The sequence below is a fragment of the Hippocampus zosterae genome, chromosome 5 (assembly GCF_025434085.1).
Source record: "Hippocampus zosterae strain Florida chromosome 5, ASM2543408v3, whole genome shotgun sequence".
In the NCBI taxonomy this organism is placed as follows: domain Eukaryota; kingdom Metazoa; phylum Chordata; class Actinopteri; order Syngnathiformes; family Syngnathidae; genus Hippocampus; species Hippocampus zosterae.
Genome location: NC_067455.1, coordinates 19,101,806 through 19,128,078, shown reverse-complemented (window position 1 = coordinate 19,128,078; position 26,273 = coordinate 19,101,806). Strand labels below are relative to the sequence as shown.

The following is a 26,273-nucleotide window of genomic DNA, read 5'->3' as shown; positions in this document are numbered from 1 at the left end:
CAATCTCTTAACATATGAACATTAAATAGAGCATTAAATTCACCTCACTTAAAATCCACTTTCTTTTTTATTGCAAGTAATGTACAGATTTAAAGGCTTTTCCCTAAAATTGGTTCATATTGGCCATAGAGTTTTTGTTGACCATTTGAAGATAACGATGTGTATTTTTTTCCCACAATTTGTCTGGTGTATTAATGTCTGCCGCGTGGTCTTGTCAAAATACCCCAAGAAAGAAGAATGATATACGGTGTTCCTGAATACTTTTGCCATGGTGAAATTGGCTCATTTTCAGGTTGCATCTGTGTCATGCAGTGCCCCAACCTTCATGTAACCCATCTACTGCTGGGCCAAGGGCTTTCATTAGATTGACCAACAGTGGCCCGCATCTTGCTGCCACGTCTCTGCCTGGCGTTTGGCCATGTCCATTCTGGCAGCGCTTTTTAGGAATAAAGTGTTGTGCATTGATATTTATTTACTTTCCTAATTATTTTGAGAAATCATGAACATGATTGGTGTCTTCATAAAAATGAATATCCTTCATTTTTAACAACAATGTGCAGTATAAAACATTGCGATAGGTAGCAACGTGAGCAAATATGCTATTTCAAAAATGTATCTCACACTTGGAGCCCTTTCCATTAATCAGTACCCAAGAAGTAGGTCTCGGGTCCAAAATCTGTGATCATCCCGGCTATAGAGTATATCAAACAAGCAAGTGTTTCAAGACGAGCGCAAAAGGCAAAAATGTACCTCTGTGAATGTGACACGATATGAACACATCGCTAAACACAACCACCCCACTGGGCACTTATTCACGAGCAATCCAGTGCCACGTTTCATACGCCAATGTTGTGATCTAACACTCTTTTTTTGAATCGAACGACACCTAACACACTTCTGTTTAACTTGCAAGAAGCCAGCCAACCACAAGCTGATTTAACCAGATCCCATCCAACACATAAACCTAAAGCTATTAGTCAATTAATGTAGCAGCGCGGCACATGACCGTGGCAAATACACACATCGACAATTTAGAAGATGAACAGAATTATCTGAAGCTAGTGCTATTAACAGTGTTCATTTTTGCTAACACGCAGAGCTGGTTACCATTTTGATGTTTGCTCTCTGGAACTTCATCCAGAAAAGTTGCCAAGTCATTGGCTAAGAGACTCACCATTGGAGTAGTTGTTTTAACTGCACGTTCACATACACATTTTCAGAACCATGCAGTGAACTAATGATTGAAGGATGGGCAGCACTCCGGAGGCTCAACTGTCAGTAATAAAATTCCATTTTCTATATTTTGTTCCATTTAATACTACCAACCTGGAATTCCTTCAATGAATTTGAAAGACATTAGCCACTGGCTGCCTGTAAGCAAATGTGTTTTCCTAGCCAGACAAAACACAAGAGATCCATGGTATTGAACCATTAATGATTCACTTTCAGCTTCCAAATTATGTATTTAAGTGGAAGGCACTCACAGTCAGTAACTTAACGACAACTTGATTTAGAACAGTGTCAGTTTAAAATTGGGTCTTCTTTACAGTTAGTGGTAAATAAAATCTTAACTTTGTCTTTCAGTGTATTGAAGTATTTATATGGATGCCCCTGGGGAAAGTGAGACTATGCCTTTCTGTCTACACGTACGACAGTAGCAATACACAACAGCTATGATCCCAGCCTGACACTGCTCCTCACATATCCCACTTTCTTCCTCTTGCATTTTTTTCAGGGGTCAGTAAGTGGGGTATTGCTGGTGACCCCCAACAACATCATGTTTGATCCTCATCGAATGGACCCACTAGTACAGGCCCATGGGTGCGAGGAGTATGGTATCATGTGTCCTCTGGAAGAAGTCCAATCTGCTGCCATCTTTAAAGAGATCACTGACGCCAAGATCAGAGAGACGGTGCCTGAGTAAGAGAACCAATACACACACGATCTGAATCGAATATACGAAGAAGTAAATTTACAAGCTATGAGCGGCCACGAGCTGCAAATGTAATTGCGCTTCTTCCTTCAGAGACATTTTCCTATTTTTAAAAGATCTGAATGAAGTCATTTTTAGTGATGCTTTAAACAAGAGGACTGACTTGAGTCAAGTTCTTTTTCAGTGTTACTTCAGCCGCCCCCCTCCCCTCCCATTTTGCCTAACTGTTTTTTAAAGAATAACTCATCCAACCAAGATGTTGAAAATTCATTAGGTCAAATGTTAAATCGTTCATTTGTTTGTTTGTGGGGTCAAATCTTTATTAAAAGATGCATCTATCGGCGCTATTTGTTTGACTGTTCCTCTCTTTCTTCTGGTTCACATTTTTTCCACTTTCCCATCAACCCCCCCAGCTAAGACCCTCTTGGAAATGTAGCAAAATTATTTTAATCGATGTGTTTTTCTTGTTGCACCCACGGTCTGATTGCATCAGCAACCAGTTGACAGTTTAATTCTTTTCCAGTATTTACCAAAGCACGAATGAAAATGCAATTATACCAGGGTTAATCAAGTATGCCTCAGCTTCCTACACTTTGGTTGTTCCTCTGTATACAGAAGGAATTAGTCACAATCAGTTGTTTCCTCCCACAGAATTGTCTCTTTTCCCTTTGCTTCAGTTGAATTGTTTTTAAGTTACAAGCCTGTCCAAGGCAGATATAGTGTTGGGGCCCTGTGGAGTCTTTTGTTTCGTTTTGTTTGTTTGTTTCCTCTGCTGGCAGCATGGTCTTGACCAGTGCTGTATTTAGCTGGTTCAGAGTTGCTGCCCATGGAGAGGTTACTGTGCTGGCAATCTGTCTCTTTCACTCTCCCGCCTCTCATGCACAGTGCCATTCTTTTATATGATCTGTACTGGTTACATATACAGTATACTTTGACAATAACTACAGGATCTCCTCTTGACATAATAATAATAATAATAATGTGAGGATTTTGGCAAATCTCTCTAGTCTATGAGGCGAAATGGCTGCAGAATTACAATAACGATTTTGTGGACTAAAACTACACTTGGGTATGCCTGCTGTATTAAAAAGTGATTGCTAGGAATTGGAACTGTGTCGGGCTGTCAGCATCAAAAGGATGCAAAAATCATTTAGATCTAACGTGAGCGCGGGGAGCGCTCAACGCTGGCAACAGGCACCATACAATGCAATGTTAGCGGCATGAAGTTTTTTGTTTTGTTTTCTCTGGTGCTCTTAATGAGCGATTGAGCATTATTTCAGGACAGTGTATTGTTGTCGTCAGTAGCAATAATTTATGACACCAATAAACACCAACAAAGAGTCTGGAAGACGTGTCGAGTCAGCCATTTCGCCATGACACACTGACAGGAATAACTTCAAAATAAAAGCTCACTAAGGTATTTTTGTCCATATTTTATTTGTTGATGTCAGGCATATTTTGAAGTCAGCCTCTTTACCGCATTGGCGTCGTGATGCATAGCATGAACAGTTGTTGCAGCAGTTAGCTTGAATATTTCTTCCTCACTGTGTGTACTGTACATGTAAATTAAGCGGGTACTTGTGGCAGAAAAATATGCTTCGAGCATTTAATTTTTTTAACTGAGGTACTTGAATTACTGGAGGACCCGTCCGTTTCGGCCATAATTTCTATACCACCTTTAAAAATACATGTTTGCAAAGTGATTTGATATACCGTCTTGAACATAATAACTAATTACGTTTTTTTGTTTGTTTTTTTAATTGAAAGTAAGATGCCAAGGCACATTAAAGATGCCAATGACATCATAATATAAAAGCGGCAACAAAAATAAAGCATTGCAATACATGTAACTTGGTGCACGGTGGCGTCAAACATGAAGTGGATAAGAATGCTTGTCTGTCATTTCACACTGTTTATCTTTCCAGTGACCTGGAACCGCTGCCGTCTGAGAGACATCCTTCCCAGCAGAGGGATCCGGAGCAGCTCTTGAGAGAGCCAGGAGCCAATGACAGTGGTAGCACTGCCCCACGCAGCACCGAGGGTTCAATTTCAGAAGATGTTTTCACGGAGTCTGAGCTGTCCCCCATCAGGGAAGAAGAGCAAGCATCCAGTGAGGATGTCTGTCTGGACAAGTCTTCTTGCGCCTCTACAGAGTCTGTGCAAACCGTGACCCAAGAAGAGCCAACTATCTCACAGGCCCCAGAAATTTCCCACATCTCAGAGCCTTCAGCATCAAAGGCTTCCACCACAGTAGTGGACAATGCTCAAGACACTGCCGCAGAAAAGAATATTCAGTCCCCATTGGGATCCAAGCAGCACAGTGAAGAGAAGCCGCCAGGCACACCCGCGACCAGCACCATCACTAGTCAGGCCCTGCGCCCCAGCAGCAGCAGCAGCACCTCCTCTTGTGCAGGGTCCCAAAGTTCAGCCACCCCACTTGCCACAGACACAATTTCTGTCACAGCCACACAACTGGGGGATGCCAATGAGGGGACTGAAGCCTCCAAAACAGACTCTATGCAACAAGGGACAGTGGAAAAAGATAGTGTAGAACAAGGACAAAAGGGCAGCGCGCAGAATTCACAGGGTAAACTTTTTTTTTTTCAAAGCAGCTAAACTTTGACGCTGCATTATTCTTTGGTTAAGGAAGTAAATTGGTAATTTGTTGGCCAGTATCAAATGGACCGGTAATTATATTCTAATCAGCATCTGTGATGATGTTTTGAATGGCATCATTTTTTTCCCAGATCAGCAATAGGGACTTAGGTTTTTCCAGATTCTGGTGTGCTTTGGTGTTCGTAATTATAATTGGTGATTGCAGGTGGTAACTTGCTAAAGATCGTCTTCAAACTCTTCATTTATGTTCCCGTTGTTCTGGAACTGAAATGCAATTTGGCCAAGTTACTTCCAAAATGTGATATGTTGCATATTACTAGTTGCTTCCATTTGAAAGTAACTTTCTTCAATGTTATCACCTGTGTAGAGCAAGTGCTTCTCAATACTTTTTTTTGCTACACCCCCCAAGAAGAAAGGATTTTGCCCCCCCCCCCCAACTCTCCACCATGACTATAAATATAATTGGTCTAAAAAGTGGTCATAAGTACACTTGAGGATCGCATTGTATCCTTATTAACATTAAAGAAAACAAAAAAGAAAAAAATGTACTGTAGATCATCCTCCGACAAAGAATAACTAACATTTTTTAAACAAAGATTTGAAGTCCATCAATTTGCCTATATTAAAAATAATAATTGTGAGTGCCACTGCCAACTGTAGTGGATGTGCAATTACACTTAATTCTAGTATGGCAAAAACAAAAAGCATCTTCCCCAGTGTCACCAGTTTTAATTCTTTTAATGATTCATTTTGTTCCACATACATGCTTGAGGGAAAGAACACAGTGACTCAGAAATTTATCATTCCAACTGTTGTCAAATGTTACTCACCACTGGACCCAAGAGGCAGTCAATGACATTGTCACTTGACAATGAATGACAAATTCTAGTCGTTTTTTGAAAGCTTTTTGCAAATGTCTCGCAGTGCATTTTAGTAATGAGTTGTGAATTTGTGAAGAATCTGAAATTGGATTATTTCACTGAGGTAATGTGTGAGATTAGGTGTTATTATTGAATACTGAGTTTTAAAGAAACTCTGTACTGTTAGTGACAGCTTTGATTTTAACATGTTCCCGAATGAGTAGCACATTGTATTACGCTGTTACCGTCAAAACTTAATATATTACTCTCCCGTATTACTTTGGTAACACTCCTGAAACGCGAAAGAAAACCTCATGTAATTACCGTTGAGCAGACATGGTCATGATCACAGCATTCAAATAGTTTAGTTCAATTTGTCCTATACTGGACATACATGGATGTTTTCTTTTGCAAACTATATTACAAACTACTACCGTTTTACCAAATATTACTACAGTACCAATAATACAAATGTTGATTTGAAATTAGATTCATCACTGTTTAAATACATAAAATTTTTTGCAAAAATGAGCACAGGTAACCTAATGATGAACGTTCAGCAAAACTCAATTTTAGATGAACGATTCAAATTCACAACAACTCCACCAGAGGTAGTGTACAATTGTGTTTGTGTTCCCGAAGAAGTGTTTGAGAAACGTGCTTTTCAGATCATATTCATTTTTGTTGAGCATTGCACACAGCTCGAGACACCCACCACATCACAGTAAGCAGTAGAATAAAACCAATCACAATAGTGTGCTATACTTGACATTATGACAATTATATCATGTGCAAAAGAAAATTTTAATAACATCAAAACTGCTATTTATCTATTTTATAAATTTTCCAATCATTTAAACATTTGTATAAAACCACGCAATCAAAAACAAAATCATATGGAGCAAAGTGCATTTCATTCTGAACAAAATTGATACTGCATGGCCTTTAGCTCTCCGTAGAAGTTTAACTTGGCACCTGCATCAATTGGAAACACTGCACAGTCATGATGGTAGGTGACACGCACTAAAAGAGCACTTGGGATTTGGAAGAATGCAACTTTTATGTTGCTTCTAGGTTCATTTAGCTGTTAGAGTTATAGCCTCAGATTGCATGGATTGGCTGTTTTATATTTAAAGAGGCCTTGCTAAAGTCGTTTTGTGCCTCTAGCTTGGGTTAATACAAGAGTGCGTTTGTGAGATACAAACTCAAGTGGGTCACTATTCTCATGTGGGAATGCATTCTGATACCAGCTGTGAATTGCTGTACCTCGAGCTGTCTGCTTGTGATCATGATCATGTGAATGTATGCCAACTTGAAGAGAGCCTCAAAATGACTCATTTGGTGCTATATTGCCCACCATGGGTGGACTCTGCTAAACAGCAATTTTCACGTGTCCCCCCACTTAGAAAAGACAGCAAGCAAGGAATTCTTAATTTTCGCTCTACCTCACAATTATTCTGCAAAAGCAGTTTACAATTTAAGGACATATACAGTCAAGTCCATAAATATTTGGAAATTGACCCAACGTTCAGCATTGCAGCTATGAACAACACCACAACATATTTGAAAAGAAAAAAATCAAGATCTGCTGTAAGTGCAGACACTGATTTTTAATTTGAAGGCATTTATATCCAAAACAGGTTAACAGTGTAGTTCAATTACAATCTATTTTATTTGCATCTGCAAAAGAAATTGGACAATTATTGCTTAACTTACAAGGAGCAGATAAAAGGCCTACAGTTCATTTCAAGTGCCATATATTCATTTGAAATCTGGTGCGGTCCAAAGAGCTGTCAATATAAGCAAATCAAGCCATCATGAGGCTGAAAAATCCAAACAAACCCATCAGAGAGACAGCAGAACCATTAATATGGCCAAATCAACTGTTTGGTGCATTCTAAAAAAGAGAGAAAACCCAGTGCTAAGCAATAGCCAAAGACCTGGAAGACCATGGAAAAGACCACGGAAAACAATTGTGGTGGAAGACAGATTAATCCCTTCCTTTGTCAAAAAAAAACCCTTAACAACAGTTGGCCAGCTCAAGAACACGATCCAACAGGCGGGTGTACTCTACCTATGTACTAAGGATTGAAAAGTGGCAATCTCATTTTTACGTTCGTTTATCCAATTAAAAAGGTGGAGGCAAAAATAAAATGGCGTAATTCCTTCATCGTTCACCTGATTTGGATGGAAATAGACTAAAATTGAAGCTCAGAGCCTGCACTTAAAGCAAATCTTAATTGTTTCGAATCATGTATCGATTCCAGCTCTGTAGTGGTGTACAGAGCTGGAATGCTGAAAATTGGGAAAATGTCCAAATATTTATGGACCTGACTGTACCTCCATTATGAGCACAGCATCCCGCACAAGTAATAGCAGCAAACTCAGAAAACAAGTTGTACCCCTACAGAAACTATGATGCCTATGCAGATTTTTCCATTCTTGTTTGGTCTGTTATGTCATGCTCAACCAATAGCCCAGGATATGTGCCAATGTAATATTCACGGCATTTTTGATCTCATTCACTGTCCTAAGGCACTAACAATGCTAACATACATTATTGTATTATGCACCCAAGACTGTGCTGCCATAAATTGTGTGATAGTTCTTTCATCCAGTCCTTTTGGGTTTCTGGCACAGAATGACCAATGCCAGATAAATTCTAAGTCGAAGATGTAATATTACATCTTATAAGAATAAACAATTAAGGAGAGGGGCTTTCTTCTCAAGATGGAACATTTGTCAAAACAATCATTCATGCAAATGAATATACTGTATCATTGCAATTGAAATAGACCTATTTTAATTTAAAGTACCCCTATTTGACTGTTTCTTTTTCGTCTAGGATCTGCAGAGAACAGGAAGAGCCACTCACACAAATTCCTTTGTTTGCGGGTGGGGAAGCCGATGAAGAAGACGTTTGTTTCCAATGCCAGCGCATCCATGCAGCAGTATGCCCAACAGGGCAAGAAGCATGAGTACTGGTTTGCTGTGCCACAGGAGAGGTCAGTTACTCTGAAACGTCTGGCTCGTAAACCTCAGGGTGCGTAGTGACAGTACACTAATAAACGTCTTATTTCGAAATAAATCATGCTAAGCTGTATGCAGCAGTGCTGAAGGGAAACGTTCTAAAAAACAGCATATAGTAGGGGTAGGGAACAGCTGTGAAAATTGAAAATCCACATATAATTGATGTCAATTGAAATGCATTGAAAAAATAAGAATAATAATCATAAAAAGAAATACAGTCAAACCTCGGTTTTCGAACGTGTCTGTTCTCGACCAAATCGGTTTTCAACCAAAACTTTCGAGTTTTTTTATGCCTCTGATTACGACAGAAAATCGGTTCTCAAACAAACTGAGCGCACTTGAATGCGCCACTTGACTCCTCTCGCCTTCCTTACACGAGGAAGTGATGCTTCCTTGTGTAGCGTTCCATCCTGAGCAGATGTGTTCAATAAAGATTTTTTTAAGAGCGTGGTTTCGGTTTTCGAACAAATGGGTTTTCGAAGAGCCTTCTGGAACGGATTATGGTCGAAAACCGAGGTATGACTGTAGGCCCCCCAGGCCCCCAAAAAATTTTCAAAAAAGGCTGATAAAATCTACACAATGTGTTTTCCACGAAAAATGGGTTGCTCCCCCATGCCCCAGTTTGAAAAGGCTAAATAGGTGAATCCCCTGGTGCAGAATCACGAGTATTCAGGGGTCTGCTATATATGAATGAAGGGTTAGTTCACTAACCACTCTTAATGATCAGTTATATAGTTTCATTCAAATCCATTCAAACATGTATTCTGTCAAAAACGCATAATAGACCAAAAACAAATCCAAGGAAACAATTGACCTACCGGTAACTTGTTTTTCAAAAAGCTCTATGTATGAACCAACATTTTTTTTTTCCTTCTTGACTAATGACACATTTGAGCCAGACAAGCATCCGTGTCATTTATTTTTTTGCCACCATGTTTCCATTAACCGCTTAGGCCACATGTTGAGTGCCGGACTCAGCACTGAAATCCCCCTCGCTTTTTATTAGAAACTGAAGAAGTCTAACCTCGTCTGTTATTCTGCGCCACAGGTTGCGTATCAAAAGCATTTCCCACCTTGCAAACAGTTTTCCAGTGGGCTGCTCGTTCGATAACAGCTAAGCGACATGTCAGATTCAAAGCTACCTTTGAATGGTGCGGCTTGTAGCTGTTCCTACTCATTTAGCTTTTCTTTTTTTTCTTTCTCACTGTAATTAGTGTGTGAAGGGAATGCTGAGACGGTTGAATGGATGGACAACCGAATAGCCCATGAGTTTTCTCAGATCGCAATAGACTCACTGCAATCTGACCTTGATGGGAAGCGAGGCGCATAATGTGCCTTTCAGTAACTTTGCAACGAACGGTGTAGGGAGAAACTGAGGTTATGAATGAACAACAGTATACACTATCAAGGCGCTAAATACAGCTCAACCTACTTTTATGCAATTTGTAAAATCTTGCCTGACTTAGAAAAGCCATCCTTCCATCTATTTTCCGATCCGCTTTTACTCACAAGGGTCGCCGTGGGGTTGGGGGGCTGCTGGAGGCTACCCCGGCCGTCTTCGGGCAGTAGGCAGGGGACACCCTAAATCGGTTGCCAGCTAATCGCAGGGCACACAGAGACGAACAACCATCCACGCTCACATTCACACTTTGGGACAATTTAGAGCGTTCAATCAGCCTGCCATGCATGTTTTTGGAATGTGAGAGGAAACCGGAGTACCCAGAGAAAACCCACGCAGGCCCGGGGAGAACATGCAAACTCCACACAGGGAGGCCGGAGCTGGAATTGAACCCGGTACCTCTGCACTGTGAGGTTGACACGCTAATAACTGTACCACCGGGCCGCCCATTTAGAAAATCCATACAGCATGAAATATGCTGTATGGATTTCAGATGTTGACAGTACTGTCACAGATCAAGGCTGGAGTAACCAATAGCACCGTTTGTGGAGGATTATTTCATGTCATACAATATTACCATTCAGTATAATGTAAAAGTTGACACTATGATGTGAACTTTAACCAGACCCCTGAGCTGTCTGGTGTCAAAATATTTCATCAGACAATTCACATTTTTATGTGTGTAGAGGAAAAACAAATTGCCTCTCGAATTGATTTTCTGTATTTGTCCTTCCTAGGTCAGACCACCTTTATGTGTTCTTCATGCAGTGGAGCCCAGATATGTATGGTGAAGGTGTCAGGGGAATGGGACAAGAACCTGGATTTATGGTTGTCAAGAAGTACGAGGTGTCAGAAAGCGCCGTGGACGAGCCCATTACTGACCTCAATGTCAAAGAATGGGAGGTAGGGTCTTCCAGTCAATTTGCTTCTCATGTGTGCTCTTCGTGTTTTATTGATTCAGTCTCACAGACGTGGATTAATCAGTTCTTCACTATTTATTAATCCATCATCTGTGAAAACAGAATCATGTGATATAATGTAAACTACATTGTTGTGTGTCAAATTAAATGTTCATATTTGAGTCAGTTTGCTTTCATTGTGCTTTGCTCAGTGTAAATGTATAGTTTTGTAAACAGCTTCTGTATTTTGCATTTGTGTGAAGCGCATCATTTGTTGATTTGATTGTAATTTTTATGTGAACTTGAAATCACATGTATTTTATGTATGCCTTGTGAATACTTGCTTTGCTTGGAATCGCACGTTCTGACCTTCCAACCAAAGTGTTTTGCATGTTTGTGCAATTGTTTACTATTCTCAGTGTATTGTAGAGCCATTACATGTTGTGACAATCGCTATTATTGGTCAGCATTCGGCGACCTATTTTGCTGAATGGACGCCGGCCAGCATTACTATGAATTATTTACAGAAAACTAAATGTGCGATCAAGGTCATATAGTTTGCTGATATCAATGTTTTGGGATTCCTAATTTTATCACAGGATACAATTACTGAATATGGAAACGTAAGGAAGCAAAGCTGGTTTTGTCTCTCAATATGTGTAGCTCTGTAAGTGATTTGGACATGAGTCCAATCAAAGTGTTTGTAAAGTGTAATCCGGGATAATTGAAAGACGACACTATGGGGAACTATTTAAGATTGGAGAAGAAAACGTTCAGTGGAAATTCATTGCAGTACATATATTGTAACTGGATTGTGCTCTTTCTATTTTAATAATAATGACAGGCGGGTATCCAGGGACTGAGTACAGGGCAAATATAAGTTATATAGCTGTGGTAGAACAACTTTGTTTGTCAAAAATTGTCCCTATGAATTTGTTATTTTCACTACAAAACGTTAAGAGTGTGAAATGCCGGTATGCATTAAACTGGCAGACCGCCTGGTGTTACTGTGACTTTAATCTTTCCAGTGTTTTGGGGTTACACTGTTTTTAACCAATGGGGTGAAGGTTCTATTTTCCTTCCATATTGTGATTGGCTTTCAGCGATGTCACTCTGTTGGTCCTTCGTAAGGAAACCTCACCACCCCCCATCCCTCCACCCATCCAATTAAAAAAAATCTATTTAAGTGCTACCAGTGAGGTTGCCAGGGCACACCCCCTTCAATACCTATCTCGGGTATCCAACTGTCCACTCGGGGAGTTGGATGATCTGTGATGTGACTTTGTGTTTTCAACCTCTCCCTGGAAGCGAGACATGTTTTTTAGGAGGGTGAAGGGCCAAGAGAAACAACTGGCACCTAAGTATACATGTGTATGTTCCTTGTTTTGACGCGTTACATGCGCTCTTTACTCTTCTTATCTTGCTGCTGTTGTGCTTCGAGAGCCACGCTAGCTCGCTAGCTAAGCTAACCGGCTTGCTAGCAAATGAGCCGGGTTTTGGTCTGTCACTTTTACAGAAAAAAAAGTGGTCGCTCGTGTTTGATGACCGCGTTATCTGTCCGCTTTTCACAGCGAATCCACACGCGAGGAGCGCTGTCAGAAAGTTTTGTCGAGCAAGCTGGCATAATGGCACGAATGTTCTCGTTAACTATGCTACGATGTTGCTGGGAGATGGAAGTTGTCTTTGATTTGTCATTTTTCTCAAACGTTTATGCAAGTAGCGTTGAGGATGATGGCTTTAAGTCATTTTTGATGAGCACCTAACATACAGTTACGGGAGTCCAATTTGGCATCGTCAAGACTGAGATTAAACGCTTTCAGAGTGACTCAAGGCTAAACTTTGCCTCTGCGTGTAAACACACCTTGATGAGTGTCAACCGAACAAGTGCATGGATCAGATTCTGGTTTAGTTGTGCCTTTATATTTCTTAAGTGCCACATGATGGCTGTACTGTTGGTGATTTGATGTCGTATGCCTAAGCGTATGCGTGAAAGCTTGTGAAACATCACGTTTTTATTGCTTGTGACCTTCAGCTTCAATGGCATCTTTTACAAACATGGTAGCGTAGATAGAGTACCGTAACCTTTTTCTGCCTCCTGGTTACCTCATCAGCATGGGTTCCCTTTGGGAGTAAATGCTAAAGATCTATTTTTAAGTCTCTTTAATTTCAGTAGTGATTGATAAATACATTTAATAGTTTATTTAAGGAAATGAAAAACTTTTAGAGGCAAGAATTAGTCCATTTTGTTTCCTGAACATTTAAGGTTTTATGGAGCTGCTCAATTGCTAATCAATATATCTGAATATTATTTGCTTGACAAACGGAAAATTACAGTTGCAGTGAACCCCTGTTTATGAAGGGAGAATACATTCCAAACGAACCGACAATAGTCAATTCTGCAATGTAAAGTGCCAATCCCTCCCAATGAAATGTTTCATAGCAGCTGTTGTCACACCCTGCCTTCCAAATAATAGCAAAGGTATGCGTGCTTTGAGCTGTTTGTCACGCTCGCTTGAGTTCACTTTGAAACCGACACATAAAACAAAAGAGAATTTAACTTTGTATAGTTGATTATTTTAAAACTGAAACACAAAGCAAAATACAATAAAGAACAGAATATTTAAACACCAAAATCTTCAACTGAGCCGTATAATTTCGTCTGTAATGAAAGGCTGCTCTCTTAATGCTAACATATAAATCAAAATGCCGCATTGACATGGATATTACTGTAATGATAAACCTTAAACACTATGTCTTGAACACACCAAGAGTAACAACAAACAAACATGCAACGATACTTGGGGTTTATATTGTTCCTTAAGAGTTGGTAACTTAAATGTAAACATTAATAATATGTACAATATGTCATGGATGTTTTGTACGGTTGGTAAATGTTAAAGCTTACTTGTAACAAGATAAGATAAGATATCCTTTATTCGTCCCACACTGGGGAAATTTACAGCCTCCAGCAGCAAGAATGTATGTAGAAAGAAGAAAGGAGAAAGAGAAAAAAAAACAACAAACATCTTTCAATTAAATACAATATGAACACAAATGGATAAATCGCAGTACTATTTACAATTTTCCTTCACATTTAATTATTATTATTATTATGATTATTTTTATTCATCAGCCTGACAGCAGTCGGTAGGAACGAGCGTCGGTATCTCTCCTTCTTGCAGCGCGGGTGTAACAGTCTCTGGCTGAAGGAGCTACCAAGGGCGGGCTGGAGGGCGTGGGAGGGACTGGCCATCATAGCTTTTAGCTTAGTTAGCATCCTTCTGTTGCCCACCTCCTCCAGAGTGTCAAGGGAGCAACCAAGGACAGAACTGGCCTTCCTGACCAGTCGCTCCAGTCTCTTTCTGTCCCGGGCTGAGATGCTGCCTGACCAGCAGACAATGCCATAATGGATGGCCGAGGCCACCACCAAAGTGTTAATTGAAAAAAAACATGAAGCTATGGACTTAGTATCTAGACAGTGGGACGTCAGTTTAGGGGCTCTTGAGAGCCAAAATCCCAAGTCTTTTCCTTAGCTGCTAAGATAATTGCTCTCAAATTGTTACGCAGTGTGTTGTTGCTTTAGGTGTGGACATGAGAAGTATTATTGTTGCCCGCGTGTTGTGATCCTCCACACACGTACAGCGTTCCTTTTGTGACAGGATCAATAAAGCTTTATGCTGCGGTCAGACAGAACGCAAGTTGAGCTTTTATCGCAGCGTGCTAACAAATAAAGTGCGGTTATTGGGGAAAAAAGAAACATGCAATGTGGGTGTTGAATATTGCACTATTGATATTATTGGGATAATCTAACATGTCCCAAAATATGTTTTATTAGCTAATTAAAGAAATGTGTTTATCCTGAATCAAAATAAGCAGGCTCAATGTATTCAGAGCCAATTAGATTGTCTTAAATATTTGTCATGTTTTTATGTTATTTAGTGTTAATCTCCATGGATACCTTTCTATCATTGGATGGTGATGCCTATTTAAGGTTCCATCTGACTGGTCAAAGTCGGATAAAAGCATAATGTTCCTATGAAACTTATTCCATCTATTTGCACTACGCATTTTGCAGGGGCCATTATCACATTTTTTTAATTATTTTTTTTTCCCGATACATTGTGCAGCAATGTGATGCAGGAAGCCGCATCACATTGCAAACAGCACAGTCGGTGTTGAGAATGTACTTTGTGATTCAAAATAGCATTTGTGTTTAACATTAGCCAAATATTTGCAGAACCACCACTCACGTGATTGACCATTCATTCATCTTCCGTACCGCTTGATCCTCACTAGGGTCGCGGGGGGTGCTGGAGCCTATCCCAGCTGTCTCCGGGCAGTAGGCGGGGGACACCCTGAATCGGTTGCCAGCCAATCGCAGGGCACACAAAGACGAACAACCATCCACGCTCACACTCACACCTAGGGACAATTTAGAGTGTTCAATCAGCCTGTCATGCATATTTTTGGAACGTGGGAGGAAACCGGAGCACCCGGAGAAAACCCACGCAGGCCCGGGGAGAACATGCAAACTCCACACAGGGAGGCCGGAGCTGGAATCGAACCCGGTACCTCTGCACTGTGAAGCCGACGTGCTAACCACTGGACTACCGGGCCGCCCCCGTGATTGACTAGTGATGTTCAAACTGTTTTGTTTTGCTGTCGAAGGAGGAGGAGGAGCGCATCCTCTGCTCCACGGGAAGCAACCTCCCCTGTAGTTCACCTGCGAACAAACGCATGAAACGCATGGTGCTGAATGATATTTCAAGTTGAGTCTGAACCTAGAGCATGACTCTTTCAATGTTGGCAAACAAGACATGTTGTATATTGATTCCACAAACATTCTAGCAATTATATTCGCACTTTGTTCATCCGGGAGACAGTTAAACACGATACTACGTACTACTCCTTCTTACCCCTTTGGTAACATTGCCAAAGTTTTTTGGGGGTCACCTGTGAAATGATCCCACCTGCTCTGTTTCCCCCAAACGCCCCACTACAATTCACCATTTTTTTTACATTGGCTATCAAATCTATGTATGCAATCCCGGAACAAAATGCAATCCAGCATGGCGGCCCCAGCCATGTCCTGAGGTGCAATGATCTCGCAGTAAATCTTATGCAGCAGGTGTTCACTGTCTTATTCACTTTGTAAGCCATTTTTTAAAATCAATGTATGTTCATTTTGTTGTCAAAATGGGGTAAGGCTTTACCCTAAGAAAATATCTCAACCAAATGAATTTATCATCAGCTAAAGACATTTCAGTTATCATCACATGCACTTGGTGGTCTTCGTTAACTAATTCACTCCCAAAGATGTATTTAGATGTCCAGCCATTTTCAGACTCTTTCAGACCCCTTTAAAGTACAGTCAATTTAAATGAGGAGCTAGGATTAAATGTGTGGCGTCTGAAAAGACATCGAAATACATCTTTGGGAGTGAATGAGTTAAATGTAGGAACTGGAACGATATTGAAGTAAAAGCGCCTTCAGCTGCACCTGAAGTAAGGCTCAGATGCATTTGTAAAAAAAAAAAAAAGAATGGTAGTTAACTTCCTTAACTGCATTATTGGCAATGGAAAAAAAAGAGTGCTTGTCATCACCAAAGAAATTACGAATGGGCAGCAAATCTCGGTAGATTCTTAGAGGAACGAGAAGCAGTTTATGGACTCTGTTGTGACAGTGTTTGTTTTCCCGCAATACACCAGGCTGTTAAGTTCTATCATCTTGTGGGAGTAGACGTTTTGGTCTGCCCTGTATCGGCTTGTGATTGTGACGTGGCACCACAGAAACGGTGTGTCCCACTGGGGTTGGCCGCATGGGGTGCAACTTTGTTGGACTCAGGCCATGCTTACAAGGTCACCATGTTGAGCTGTCTGGAGTCTGAATTGTGTGCCTGAATGGCCAGGGGCTTAGGTCGGACATAAAATGATTTTGTTCCAGGAATAAAGTTTTGTCTATCGGTGCAGACCAACCGGTTATTGACGAGTTGCTATGGTGTTGAGAAATTACACATTAGATTTTACCAAACCAGAAGATAATTGTTTTGTTTGCAAGTAAATGAAACAAAACGTATTCACCGTGGCAATCCGGTTCTCAAGAACTCACTGCTCATATCCCCTTCTGTAAAAAAAAAAATCTTCCTTTGAAATACTGATACTCGATCTATTATTCCTCTGGCCTCTGTTGAAAACGGTTTTCGTTATTCAATCAACACAACTCTTGCTGATACTTTTCACCTTTATTAGCTTGACCGTTTTACCTTGAACCTGCTTTCATAAGTATGCAGATCCTCATACTCCATTTACTTTTACTCATTAATTTCAGCGCCTTCGGTTTATATGGCCTCTCTCTTGTCTTTTTGGGAAGTAGTGTGGCAATAATATTTGCCCTCTCTATGTTGCAAAATTGCTCCAAATCTTTCAGATTACGGTGGCATCTCCGGTGAACAGCTCTCTTCAATTAAGCCCACAGATGTTTGTTCACTCTCTCGCAGAAATCTGAAGATGTTTGTGCTAACACTGACTGCTTGTTCAGTCTATTCCCTCTACCTCTGAAGCCCTATTTCCAAAAGAATCAAAACGACCCCAAAATCTGCAATCACCATGTTTCACTGAAAGTCTGGTGTTGAAGTATGTGTGCATTCACGCCAAACATGACTTTTTTTAACTATGGCCAAAACGTCCAATCTTGTGTTTGTAGAAATCCAAGTACTGTATGGCTTTTAATTTTTTTACCATTTTTGGAAGGACCTACATTCCTCCATGTCACTTTTGGGCCATATGTTCTCTTCTTTGTCCCATGTTTTGTTAATGCCTTGGAAATTCTTTGTAACATTCTCCTGATTGATAGCTTTAAAAAAAAAGAGAGAGAGCCCTCTGATGCTGTGGAAGCTCTCTACAGAATGCCAACCGTTGCGCTGTCAGATGTGACAACAGCAATGAAAGGAAAAGCCTACCTGGATACAATAATTGGATTTTGGGTTAATCAGAGGCACTTTAAAATGTGGCGGATCTGCTGACTTGCACATCACATGAATTTGAATGTGTTTGGTTATTTGTGAACTGAGCCGCATCCCCGATCAGAAGAGCGTTAACTTATCCTGTTTATTTTTAGTTCTGTAAATGCTATTTTTTTTTTTCAATTGAGATGTACAGGTTATAGGTCACATGTTTTGGGAATAATTTATATTGGCCTTGTTTTATATCACAGAAACCTGGCATGGATGTAAGACTATTGATATCCACTGTAGCAGCGCTCTCATGGATTTTTCTCATGTAGAGTGGTACAGTTGAGGCAAGGCGACTTTGAGAAAATATTGGCGGTTTGCACTTTAAAGTTGCATATTGGTCACTTGAAAATGGATGTTAAAGGCAGATGTAGGCATTCAAGCACTATTGGCTCTTTGCAGCTGCACTGTATCACCACATTTACGAGTTACTCTCCTATATTGATATTACCCAATTCTTGTTACCTTTTCAAGTGGGGCAGTTGTTCGAAGCATTGGTGATCAAGTTGGATTGTTGTCTCTCCATAGTTTTGTTCGAGCAGTAGTTTTGATTATATTTGGACTATTTCAACAACCTCCTAAATTTGATCTTTTGTATTACACAAACATGCAAAATGAATCGAGAACATTTCGCTTCGTTCCAATGAAGTCCAGACGTGTTGCATCGCAGTGCTTCATGCACTTGGAGGTCTTGAGAAAGCCTTCTCCATTGCCAGTAATAGACCTGGCAGCGTTTTATGTTGTACCTGTTCCTGTCTTTGTACTACCAGGTAGTGTCTATGACGGAGTACCACCGTCGGATCGATGCTCTAAACAGTGAAGATCTGCGTTCGCTCTGCAAAAGACTTCAGGTGCTCAGACCAGCTCTGTCTGCCCGCCCACTCTATAACGCAGCCAGCCCTGCTACTGTCCCTGCCAACACGGTCTCCCTTAGGCCTCGGCAAACTGCATACTTCTGCAGTCGCCACTGTTGAACCCTCATGCATTTGCAAACCAAATTGTGTAACTGCTTTGATTAGAAAATATTTACTGCTTTGATTAGAAAATATTTCGGTAAGTTTTCTGACGCGCATAAAACGTATTCAAAGCATGAATGGAATAACTTCCAGAGCAGTTGAAAATATTTCTCACTTGAGCGCTGTGCAGTTGGTTTTGAGTGTCAAGCTTTTGTCATGACTGTTTGTCTTGGCTTCCTGTGACAGGCTTTCCTTCCAAAAGTTTCCAAGCAGTCTGCGTAGGAGCTAGTTCTTAGAGCTATTTTGTTAAATACACATACTTTATAGGTATGCTTTATGTGTAATGTACAAATAAATGGGGTCAAGGAAATTCAATTTGAAAGCTTAGTTGGACGCTCGAATGAGCTGTTCCTAACTCCTCTGCTAGTCCAAGTAGCTGTAATTATGGTGGTCATAAAACATTGGTGAGCTGCCCCATCCATCTCCCATTTACTGTTGAATCTGGAAAGTTTCTCTATTGGTGATGTGCAATGCACTGACTGGTGGTTCTTGTTGTAGATCACGACCAAAGAGGAGGTGAACTCCAAGCATGACACGTCCATCAAAACTGAACTGGAGCCTGAAACATTCAAACCAAACCTCAGAGAGCCAAGTGATCTCCTGGAGGCCGATCAAATTGAGAAGGTATAGTGCCTGCTGCAGCTTCACATACACGAACATCTGCTCGGAAATGTAAGCAAACTAGGACACTGTAGAACCTCACTAGTAACTCATTTCTTTGGGTTTGTCAGCGATTTTTCACATGGGAATTAATGGGAATACAGAGCGCAGTTTCAATGAAGTTGGGACATTGTTTCAGACGTCAATCAAAACAACACAATGATTTCCATTTGCCTTTTCCACCTTTACTCGGTTGAATACACCATAAAGACAAGGCATTTGCTGTTCAAACTTTGCTGTTATTCAATCATTTTGAATTTGATGCCTGTACAAGTTGCAAAAAAGCCGAGAGAGGAACATGCTTACTATTGTGTTACATCACCTTTCCCTTTAACAACACCCAGTCGGCTTTTGGGAACTGAGAATATTAACTATTGAATCTTTGTAGGGGGAATTCTTTCCCATTCTTGCTTGATGTACAACTTGAGTTGCTCAACAGTCCGGGATCTCATTTTACGCTTCATAAGGCGCCACATGTTCTTTTCAATGGAAGACGGGTCTGTACTGATGGCAAGCCAGTCTAATACATGCACTTTTTCACTACCAAGCCCCGCTGTTGAAACACACGCAGAATGTTGTTTGACGTTGTTTTGCTGAAATAAGAAAAAGGCATTGTTTGGGTGGCAGCATATGTTGCTCCAAAAACTGTATGTACCATTTGGCAGTAATGGAGCCTTCACAGATGTGCAAGTTACCCATGCCATGGACACCAACACCCCTCCAGTCCAGCACAGATGCTGGTTTTCAACTCTGTGCTAATAACAATCAAGATGGTCCTTTCTCTGTAGGGACCGGAGGACATGACGTCCATGATTTCCTAAAAGTGTTTGGAAGATGGACCCGTCAGACCACAGCACACTTTCCCCACTTTGTGTCATTTTATTTGAATTGAGCTTGGGCCAAGAGAAGCCGGTGGCGTTTCTGGGTGTTGTTGAGATGTGCGTTTGCTTTGCATGATAGAGCTTTAGGTCATATTTGTAGATGTTCCGCTGAACTGTGTTAACTGCTCATGCTTTTCAGAAGTGTTTCCTGAGCCATTGCGATGAGATCCTTTCCACACTGCTGTCTGCTTTTGTTGCCGTGCCACCTGATCTATCAAAGGTCATGGGCATGTGGTGTTGGTTTTCACTCTAGCCCAGGGGCCGGCAGCCTGCGGCTCTTTCATCCATATGTTGCGGCTGTGCGAAAATAAATTATAAATGTCCGATGGAAGTGTAGCTTATTTGTCTCACAAACATGTATCGCTTCTATTGTGTTTTCTGACTAGGTACGAGTGTTTGTTGCTCTAAAAATACTATTGAGATGAAAACGGAAGGAGAGGTGATGGCGCCTATCGTGAGTTGTACAAACTGTACTTTTGTGTTGTTTATAGCCTGATGAGAAAATACTGTGTTTGGCGACACTGACCTTATTTTGCCTCCCGACACCAGATACCAAACCTTGTTAGTGACTATTCAAGGGACGGTCGAAAACCCGCTTCTGTCCTTTGCTTCATTCGCGCTTTAAAAAAATCTAATGATATGATTGCATGGTGCATAAAGGCACTTTTTAGGATCTGTAGAGGCACATTTACTTCCAAGATTCTCTATTCTGTATAGCTCTGATAATGAACTATCTCTCTTGAACACAATGTAGTAATACATCCAACCTTCTCAGCTTTTCTGGTGCATCAAGAAATAAACGGTTACACGCCCACCCTCTACATAAGCGCTTTGTGTTCAGTGGAGGATGGTGCCGGATTATTGTCTACAGTGTAGCTGTAACGATGACCATTTAGGTGACCCGATGACTGCCTTGCCCAAGTACAGAAAGAGAGAAGAAAATTTGACAACAACAACACTGCTGACGTGGCAATTCCCTCCGACATGACACTTGAAAGACGGCTTTTAATGTGTGAACGATGAGACGTGCTGTACCAGAGCTCAGATTTTAAAAAATTAATTTGTGGAATGTATTCTGTGTTAATTACAGATACAGCAATCGCCAGATGCAAACATGTCTACTTGGGGCGGGCAGCAAAATAGTTTAGCTTCATATGTGTTGTGATATTTTGGAAATTAAAAAAAAAAAATCAATTGCAGTTACTTCTTGAAACGTTTTCGCATTTTGTAACAAGACAAAATTGAGAATGGTTGCCTTTCTGAGCACTTAAAGGTGAAAATTTAAATTGTATCCTATTGTAGCAAATTATCCACATCAGGAGATGGCAGGTACTTGAGTGATATGTACTTTACATGTACCAATCTGGGTCACCAACCCCGAGTGTTTACTGCATGTGTGTTGTCGGCCCCGCAGGCATTTTGCTTTTACACACACTCGTAGCTCCAAATTAGTCCCAGTTGGCACATTCACCGACGGATTGCCAATACATGACTTCCTGCAATCGCGCAGAGGCGGGCCAAGTGGAACCTCATCTTCTCGTGGCATCGTTTTTTGGGCCACTCATTACAGCGCCGCAAGTAGAATTTGCTGAACCAGCAAGAGACCACAGTTTGATCAACTATTAGAGAGTGAACACAAATTTTGGAAGCTGTTGTACCATACATTCAAAAGTACATTTGATGGGTTTTTAGTGGCTCTCTAAAAGAAAGCTGGTAGTCCCATGCAGTTGTCGGTCAGCCTTTTTTTTCTTTCTACAAGGAGCAAAGCATTTGTTAAGCCCGTCATTGTGTCGGCAGCGGGGCAGCAAGGCGTTCTCATGTGGCGCCCCGTTTCCCTTTCTCCGAGGACATCACTTGGCCATGTGCGACCAAGTTACTCTTCGTTAAATGGCAGATGGTGTTAAAAGGTCTCTGCAGATGTAATTGAGCATTGTCGCGGGGGCCGTTATAGGATCTCATTCCCTTTTATGCCTGCCTTTTTTCCCCCTCACGTAGCTTGCAAGGAATTTGCCACCGCGGACCATTGGTTACCCGTGGACGCTTGCCTTTGGCACATCCAAACATGGCATGAGCATCAAGTCGCTGTACAGAGCCATGCAGGGACAAGACACCCCAGTTCTCATGGTCATTAAGGATAGCGATGGACAAGTAGGTGTTGAAGTGAACACAGTTTTAGTACACTGCTACATAATTGGACCCCCTGAGACTTTTTTTTTTTCCTTTCCAGGTTTTCGGGGCCCTAGCGTCAGAGCCCTTCAAAGTCAGTGATGGCTTTTATGGCACAGGAGAGACCTTCCTCTTCACTTTCAATCCGGAATTTGAGGTACGCGCTCTCACACTGAACGACTCAACGTGCACAACAAACTGACAACTAAACATTTAGCAGGGTTGGATTGTTCTTTGGTTTGGGCTCTCATGCAGGTGAAGTCCAAGCTCCTAATTTTCACTGAGCCACACACGTCCCAACCTCTGATCTAAATGGAAATTATACCCCAAAAAATCTACTTCGGAAGAGTGTTCTTGCATGTAGTGCTAGCACTCACCCATTTTTAATATGCTTATATTTACAGTATATTTTATCATTTATATTTATATAGTTTTTGTTCTTCTACCTCTCCCTTTCATAATTTTACTGCTGTAAATTGGGAATTTCTCCATTGTGAGACAAATAATGGTTTCTTATGTTATCTTAGAAGTAATTAAACATTATATGCTCTTGTGTCAGTTCAGATTGTTACAAAATGAAACGCAAGACACATTACAGTCAAAGGGATCTTTGTATTTCTCCCTCATCATGTTTTAGGGGAGGGTGTTTTACTAATTTATTACTTTTCTTCATATTTGTTTCTTATATTGACGGCAGATATGGCAGCTATTAAAAATGCAATCATGATTGTGATGATTCCCAATAATGGATAATGGTAATCATGAGCAAGGCATTCCCACACACCAGGATGTTTGCGAAAAAGCTGACAAGATACATACATACGGATATCCAAGTACCACCTTGGTGGAGATCTTACTGCACTTAGTACTAGAAATTGCTCATGCAGATAAGATAAAGCAAGAACGGTTTAGTTATGGTGAAATGTTCATTTGAAAGAAAACCACAACCAAGTTTTCATTGAGGAAGCCATGACAAGATCCAATGCTTTTTCCAGGCGGCGCATACGTTGTCATTGAATTAATGAGTTTGAAACCATATCAACAAGGATTCATCTGATAACGCGCACTATTGTGTTGACGACAGGTGTACAAATGGACCGGCGACAACATGTTCTTCATCAAGGGAGATATGGACTCCTTAGCGTTTGGCGGTGGAAGGTGAGGTCCCGCAGCCAAGAATGGGCTTGGGGCAACGGGAATGTTTTTCACCCTGCAACATAATTTTCTTGTCTCCTAGCGGCGAGTTCGGTCTGTGGCTGGATGGAGACCTTTACCACGGCAGGAGTCACTCGTGCAAAACTTTTGGGAACCCCATGCTGTCGAAAAAGGAGGATTTCTATGTGCAGGACATAGAGATCTGGGCTTTTGAGTAACAACAGCGGGTGCACCACAAGGGAAACAGACAAGTCCAGCATTCAGGAAGAGTGAGGACCGGGCCTCCTTAGAACATTGGCAACGTCCCAACCCTAACTGCACATCACCGGGGCTCCCCAAGCCCGCTATCGGATGCTTAATTGTGCGTTACTACTGCAGTTACTCTGGAGCTTTATTTTCTTTTTTTTTTTTTTGTCTTTGTGGGAAAACTACCTTTTTTGCGCGTGTCTCGTTTTATGGCCTCGTGCAGCATCTTTCCTGCGCAGTCGAGCGGTGGGAATGTCAGTGGAAAGGGATCATGGGAAAGGGGACTGCGCTGCGCCGCCTTGAGCGGTCCAGACAGGCGACCCCAGCAGCCACTCAACTTTTGTCCGCGCAGTAGGACGTTGTCCGTCAGGGGGTGAATGAGGAAGAAGGAAGAGAAATACACATTCCTATCCACGTGGTGATGATGTTGAATCCGAAGCAAGCGATAATAGGGGGAACTGTAACACTAGGGAGAAATTGGAGATGAGAGCTTCGGCTTGTTTATTTTGTTGCATTGAGTTTCCCTCCCACTGTCCGATTCCCAGGAGGTCCTCTTGAGGCTAAACTAATCGAGTATATTGTGTGTGGTAGTCCTCCTGTCGTTCACTGTCCTAGCACACCATCTGAAAGCACATAGCTATAACCAGATCAGCCATCGTCGTAACGTTCTGTTCAGTGGGTGTATGTGTGAGTCCAGCTAACACCGGCTGTACTGTTAGTAGACGGTAACGTGTTGCAATAGATTTTGTGGAATATGCAAATAACTGTCGTGTGACCTCAAATAGCCCCGCCAGGGCCCGCGGCACTTTGGCCGCCGCCTGTGGCGCTTTCATGAGAGGAGAAGGCGGAGCGCTTTTTCGTCTTGATACACAAATTGCTTTTCTGGCTCTCGCTTGAAAAGCCTGAGACGTGCTAGGCCGTTTTACATGCATATATGACAATTACAGTATATATCGGTATGTATGATTATATAGCGGTGTGTATATAATCATATATATATTTGGCTGTTAAGTGTGACAGTGATCTATTTGTGCTGACATTTCAGCTGTTATAATATCATGTATATTACCCTGTAAATGATGCGATATGCAGTAAATATATATGACCAAGTGTGGATTGGTGGGTTTGCTTCTAGCACTTTAATCTGGTGTAAAGGTGTCCAGGCCAGGCTCTTAGACTCTATTAGCAGTAGCTGTACAGTACTCTTTTGTTTAGATCCATAAGATGTTCACTGTTTGTAGAAAGCTTTGCTGCTACGAATCTCAATATGGTTTATGCCCGAACGCTCCGCGTGGCAAAGGAGGGACCCCTCTGATGTCGGAAGTGTGGTGGGATGATGTGGTTGAGTGCTTTGCTGGTTGGGATGCCAGGTGAGCCTCAGACAGGTAGGTATGCTGGCATTTTAACATGGGGCGCTGCCTAAACCTCGCCCCGATGGCCCTTCTCGTCGCCACCGCCCCCGCCTCCTCCTCTCTGGTCTTCCGCGCCAGTATTTGTGTCCTTGTGGAGAGTCACAAAGAATAATATGGATAATTCTTCCAGTTATTTCACCTGAATACCATGTATCAGTGATCGATCAATGAATAAAGATAAACTAACGGTTATAACCAGGGATATGTTGACATGTGTCCTATTTCTTTCATCACCTTTTGAATGTTTTTAGGCTATCTGCAACAAATGATCCATCTGATCCTCAATGGAATAAGTGAGTAAGGGAATGGGCACCAGAATGCAGCTTGAGACCAAAATTAGTGTTGAATGAGCTCCTCCACTACATCTCCTTTGCATATTTTTTTAATACATTGGTTACAAGTCGTCCATCTGAACTGGAGGTTTTGCTAAGAAAAGTTATTTTTAAAGGACTGTGTTCACTTTCAGTGTCTATGGTGTGCAACAATGTACATTCTGTACATGAATAGCACTTTTCTTCAACAAAATTTTAAAATGATCAGTATTGTATTACACTCTAATTGAACTTTTTCACACTGAGACGACCAGTATTAGTTTTAACAGGATCAAATTGTGATGTGCCGGGATTCGTAAATGACTTAATTTTTTTGTTTGTTTGTTTTTACCTCAAGAATAGTCGATGGGTTTTCCCATACTTTGGGAAAGCACTCACAAATCAATGTTTGTAGGCCGGTCGGTTAAACGGTTCAGCAAAAGCAAAGACTATTAATTATTTAAGCAAATGTGTTTCACTGTTTTCAAGCACCCAAAAGCATATTTGCTTAGTTGTGACTAGAGTTTCATTTTCTTAATCAAAGCTAAAAAACAACTGCCCTGAGGTGATGTACAGCATCGTAAAACTGTGTGAGGATCATACTTCGGGCATGTTTGCAATATGGAGAACAAGACATTTTAGGTGTGCTAGAAAAAACGGACGATGAAAAGCCCTACTAA

General features: G+C 41.2%; 1 protein-coding gene across 6 annotated transcripts in view; it reads left to right on the top strand.

Moving 5' to 3' along the window:
• Nucleotides 1–25,484, top strand: part of oxr1a (oxidation resistance 1a) — a 143,165-nt gene extending 117,681 nt beyond the window's left edge. For 4 of the 6 annotated variants that reach the window (XM_052064682.1, XM_052064681.1, XM_052064680.1 and 1 more), the window contains 10 exons: nucleotides 1,736–1,920; nucleotides 3,859–4,520; nucleotides 8,255–8,414; nucleotides 10,576–10,741; nucleotides 18,517–18,597; nucleotides 19,261–19,386; nucleotides 22,299–22,451; nucleotides 22,531–22,626; nucleotides 23,554–23,627; nucleotides 23,707–25,484. In XM_052064682.1, coding sequence (XP_051920642.1) covers nucleotides 1,736–1,920; nucleotides 3,859–4,520; nucleotides 8,255–8,414; nucleotides 10,576–10,741; nucleotides 18,517–18,597; nucleotides 19,261–19,386; nucleotides 22,299–22,451; nucleotides 22,531–22,626; nucleotides 23,554–23,627; nucleotides 23,707–23,842 — 1,839 coding nt within the window. In that variant the 3' untranslated portion in view covers nucleotides 23,843–25,484. Of the gene's footprint in view, nucleotides 1–1,735; nucleotides 1,921–3,858; nucleotides 4,521–8,254; nucleotides 8,415–10,575; nucleotides 10,742–10,769; nucleotides 12,109–18,516; nucleotides 18,598–19,260; nucleotides 19,387–22,298; nucleotides 22,452–22,530; nucleotides 22,627–23,553; nucleotides 23,628–23,706 lie in introns of those variants that run through there. The other 2 variants (XM_052064686.1, XM_052064687.1) reach the window with 2 other exon arrangements.
• Nucleotides 25,485–26,273: the final 789 nt, after the last annotated feature.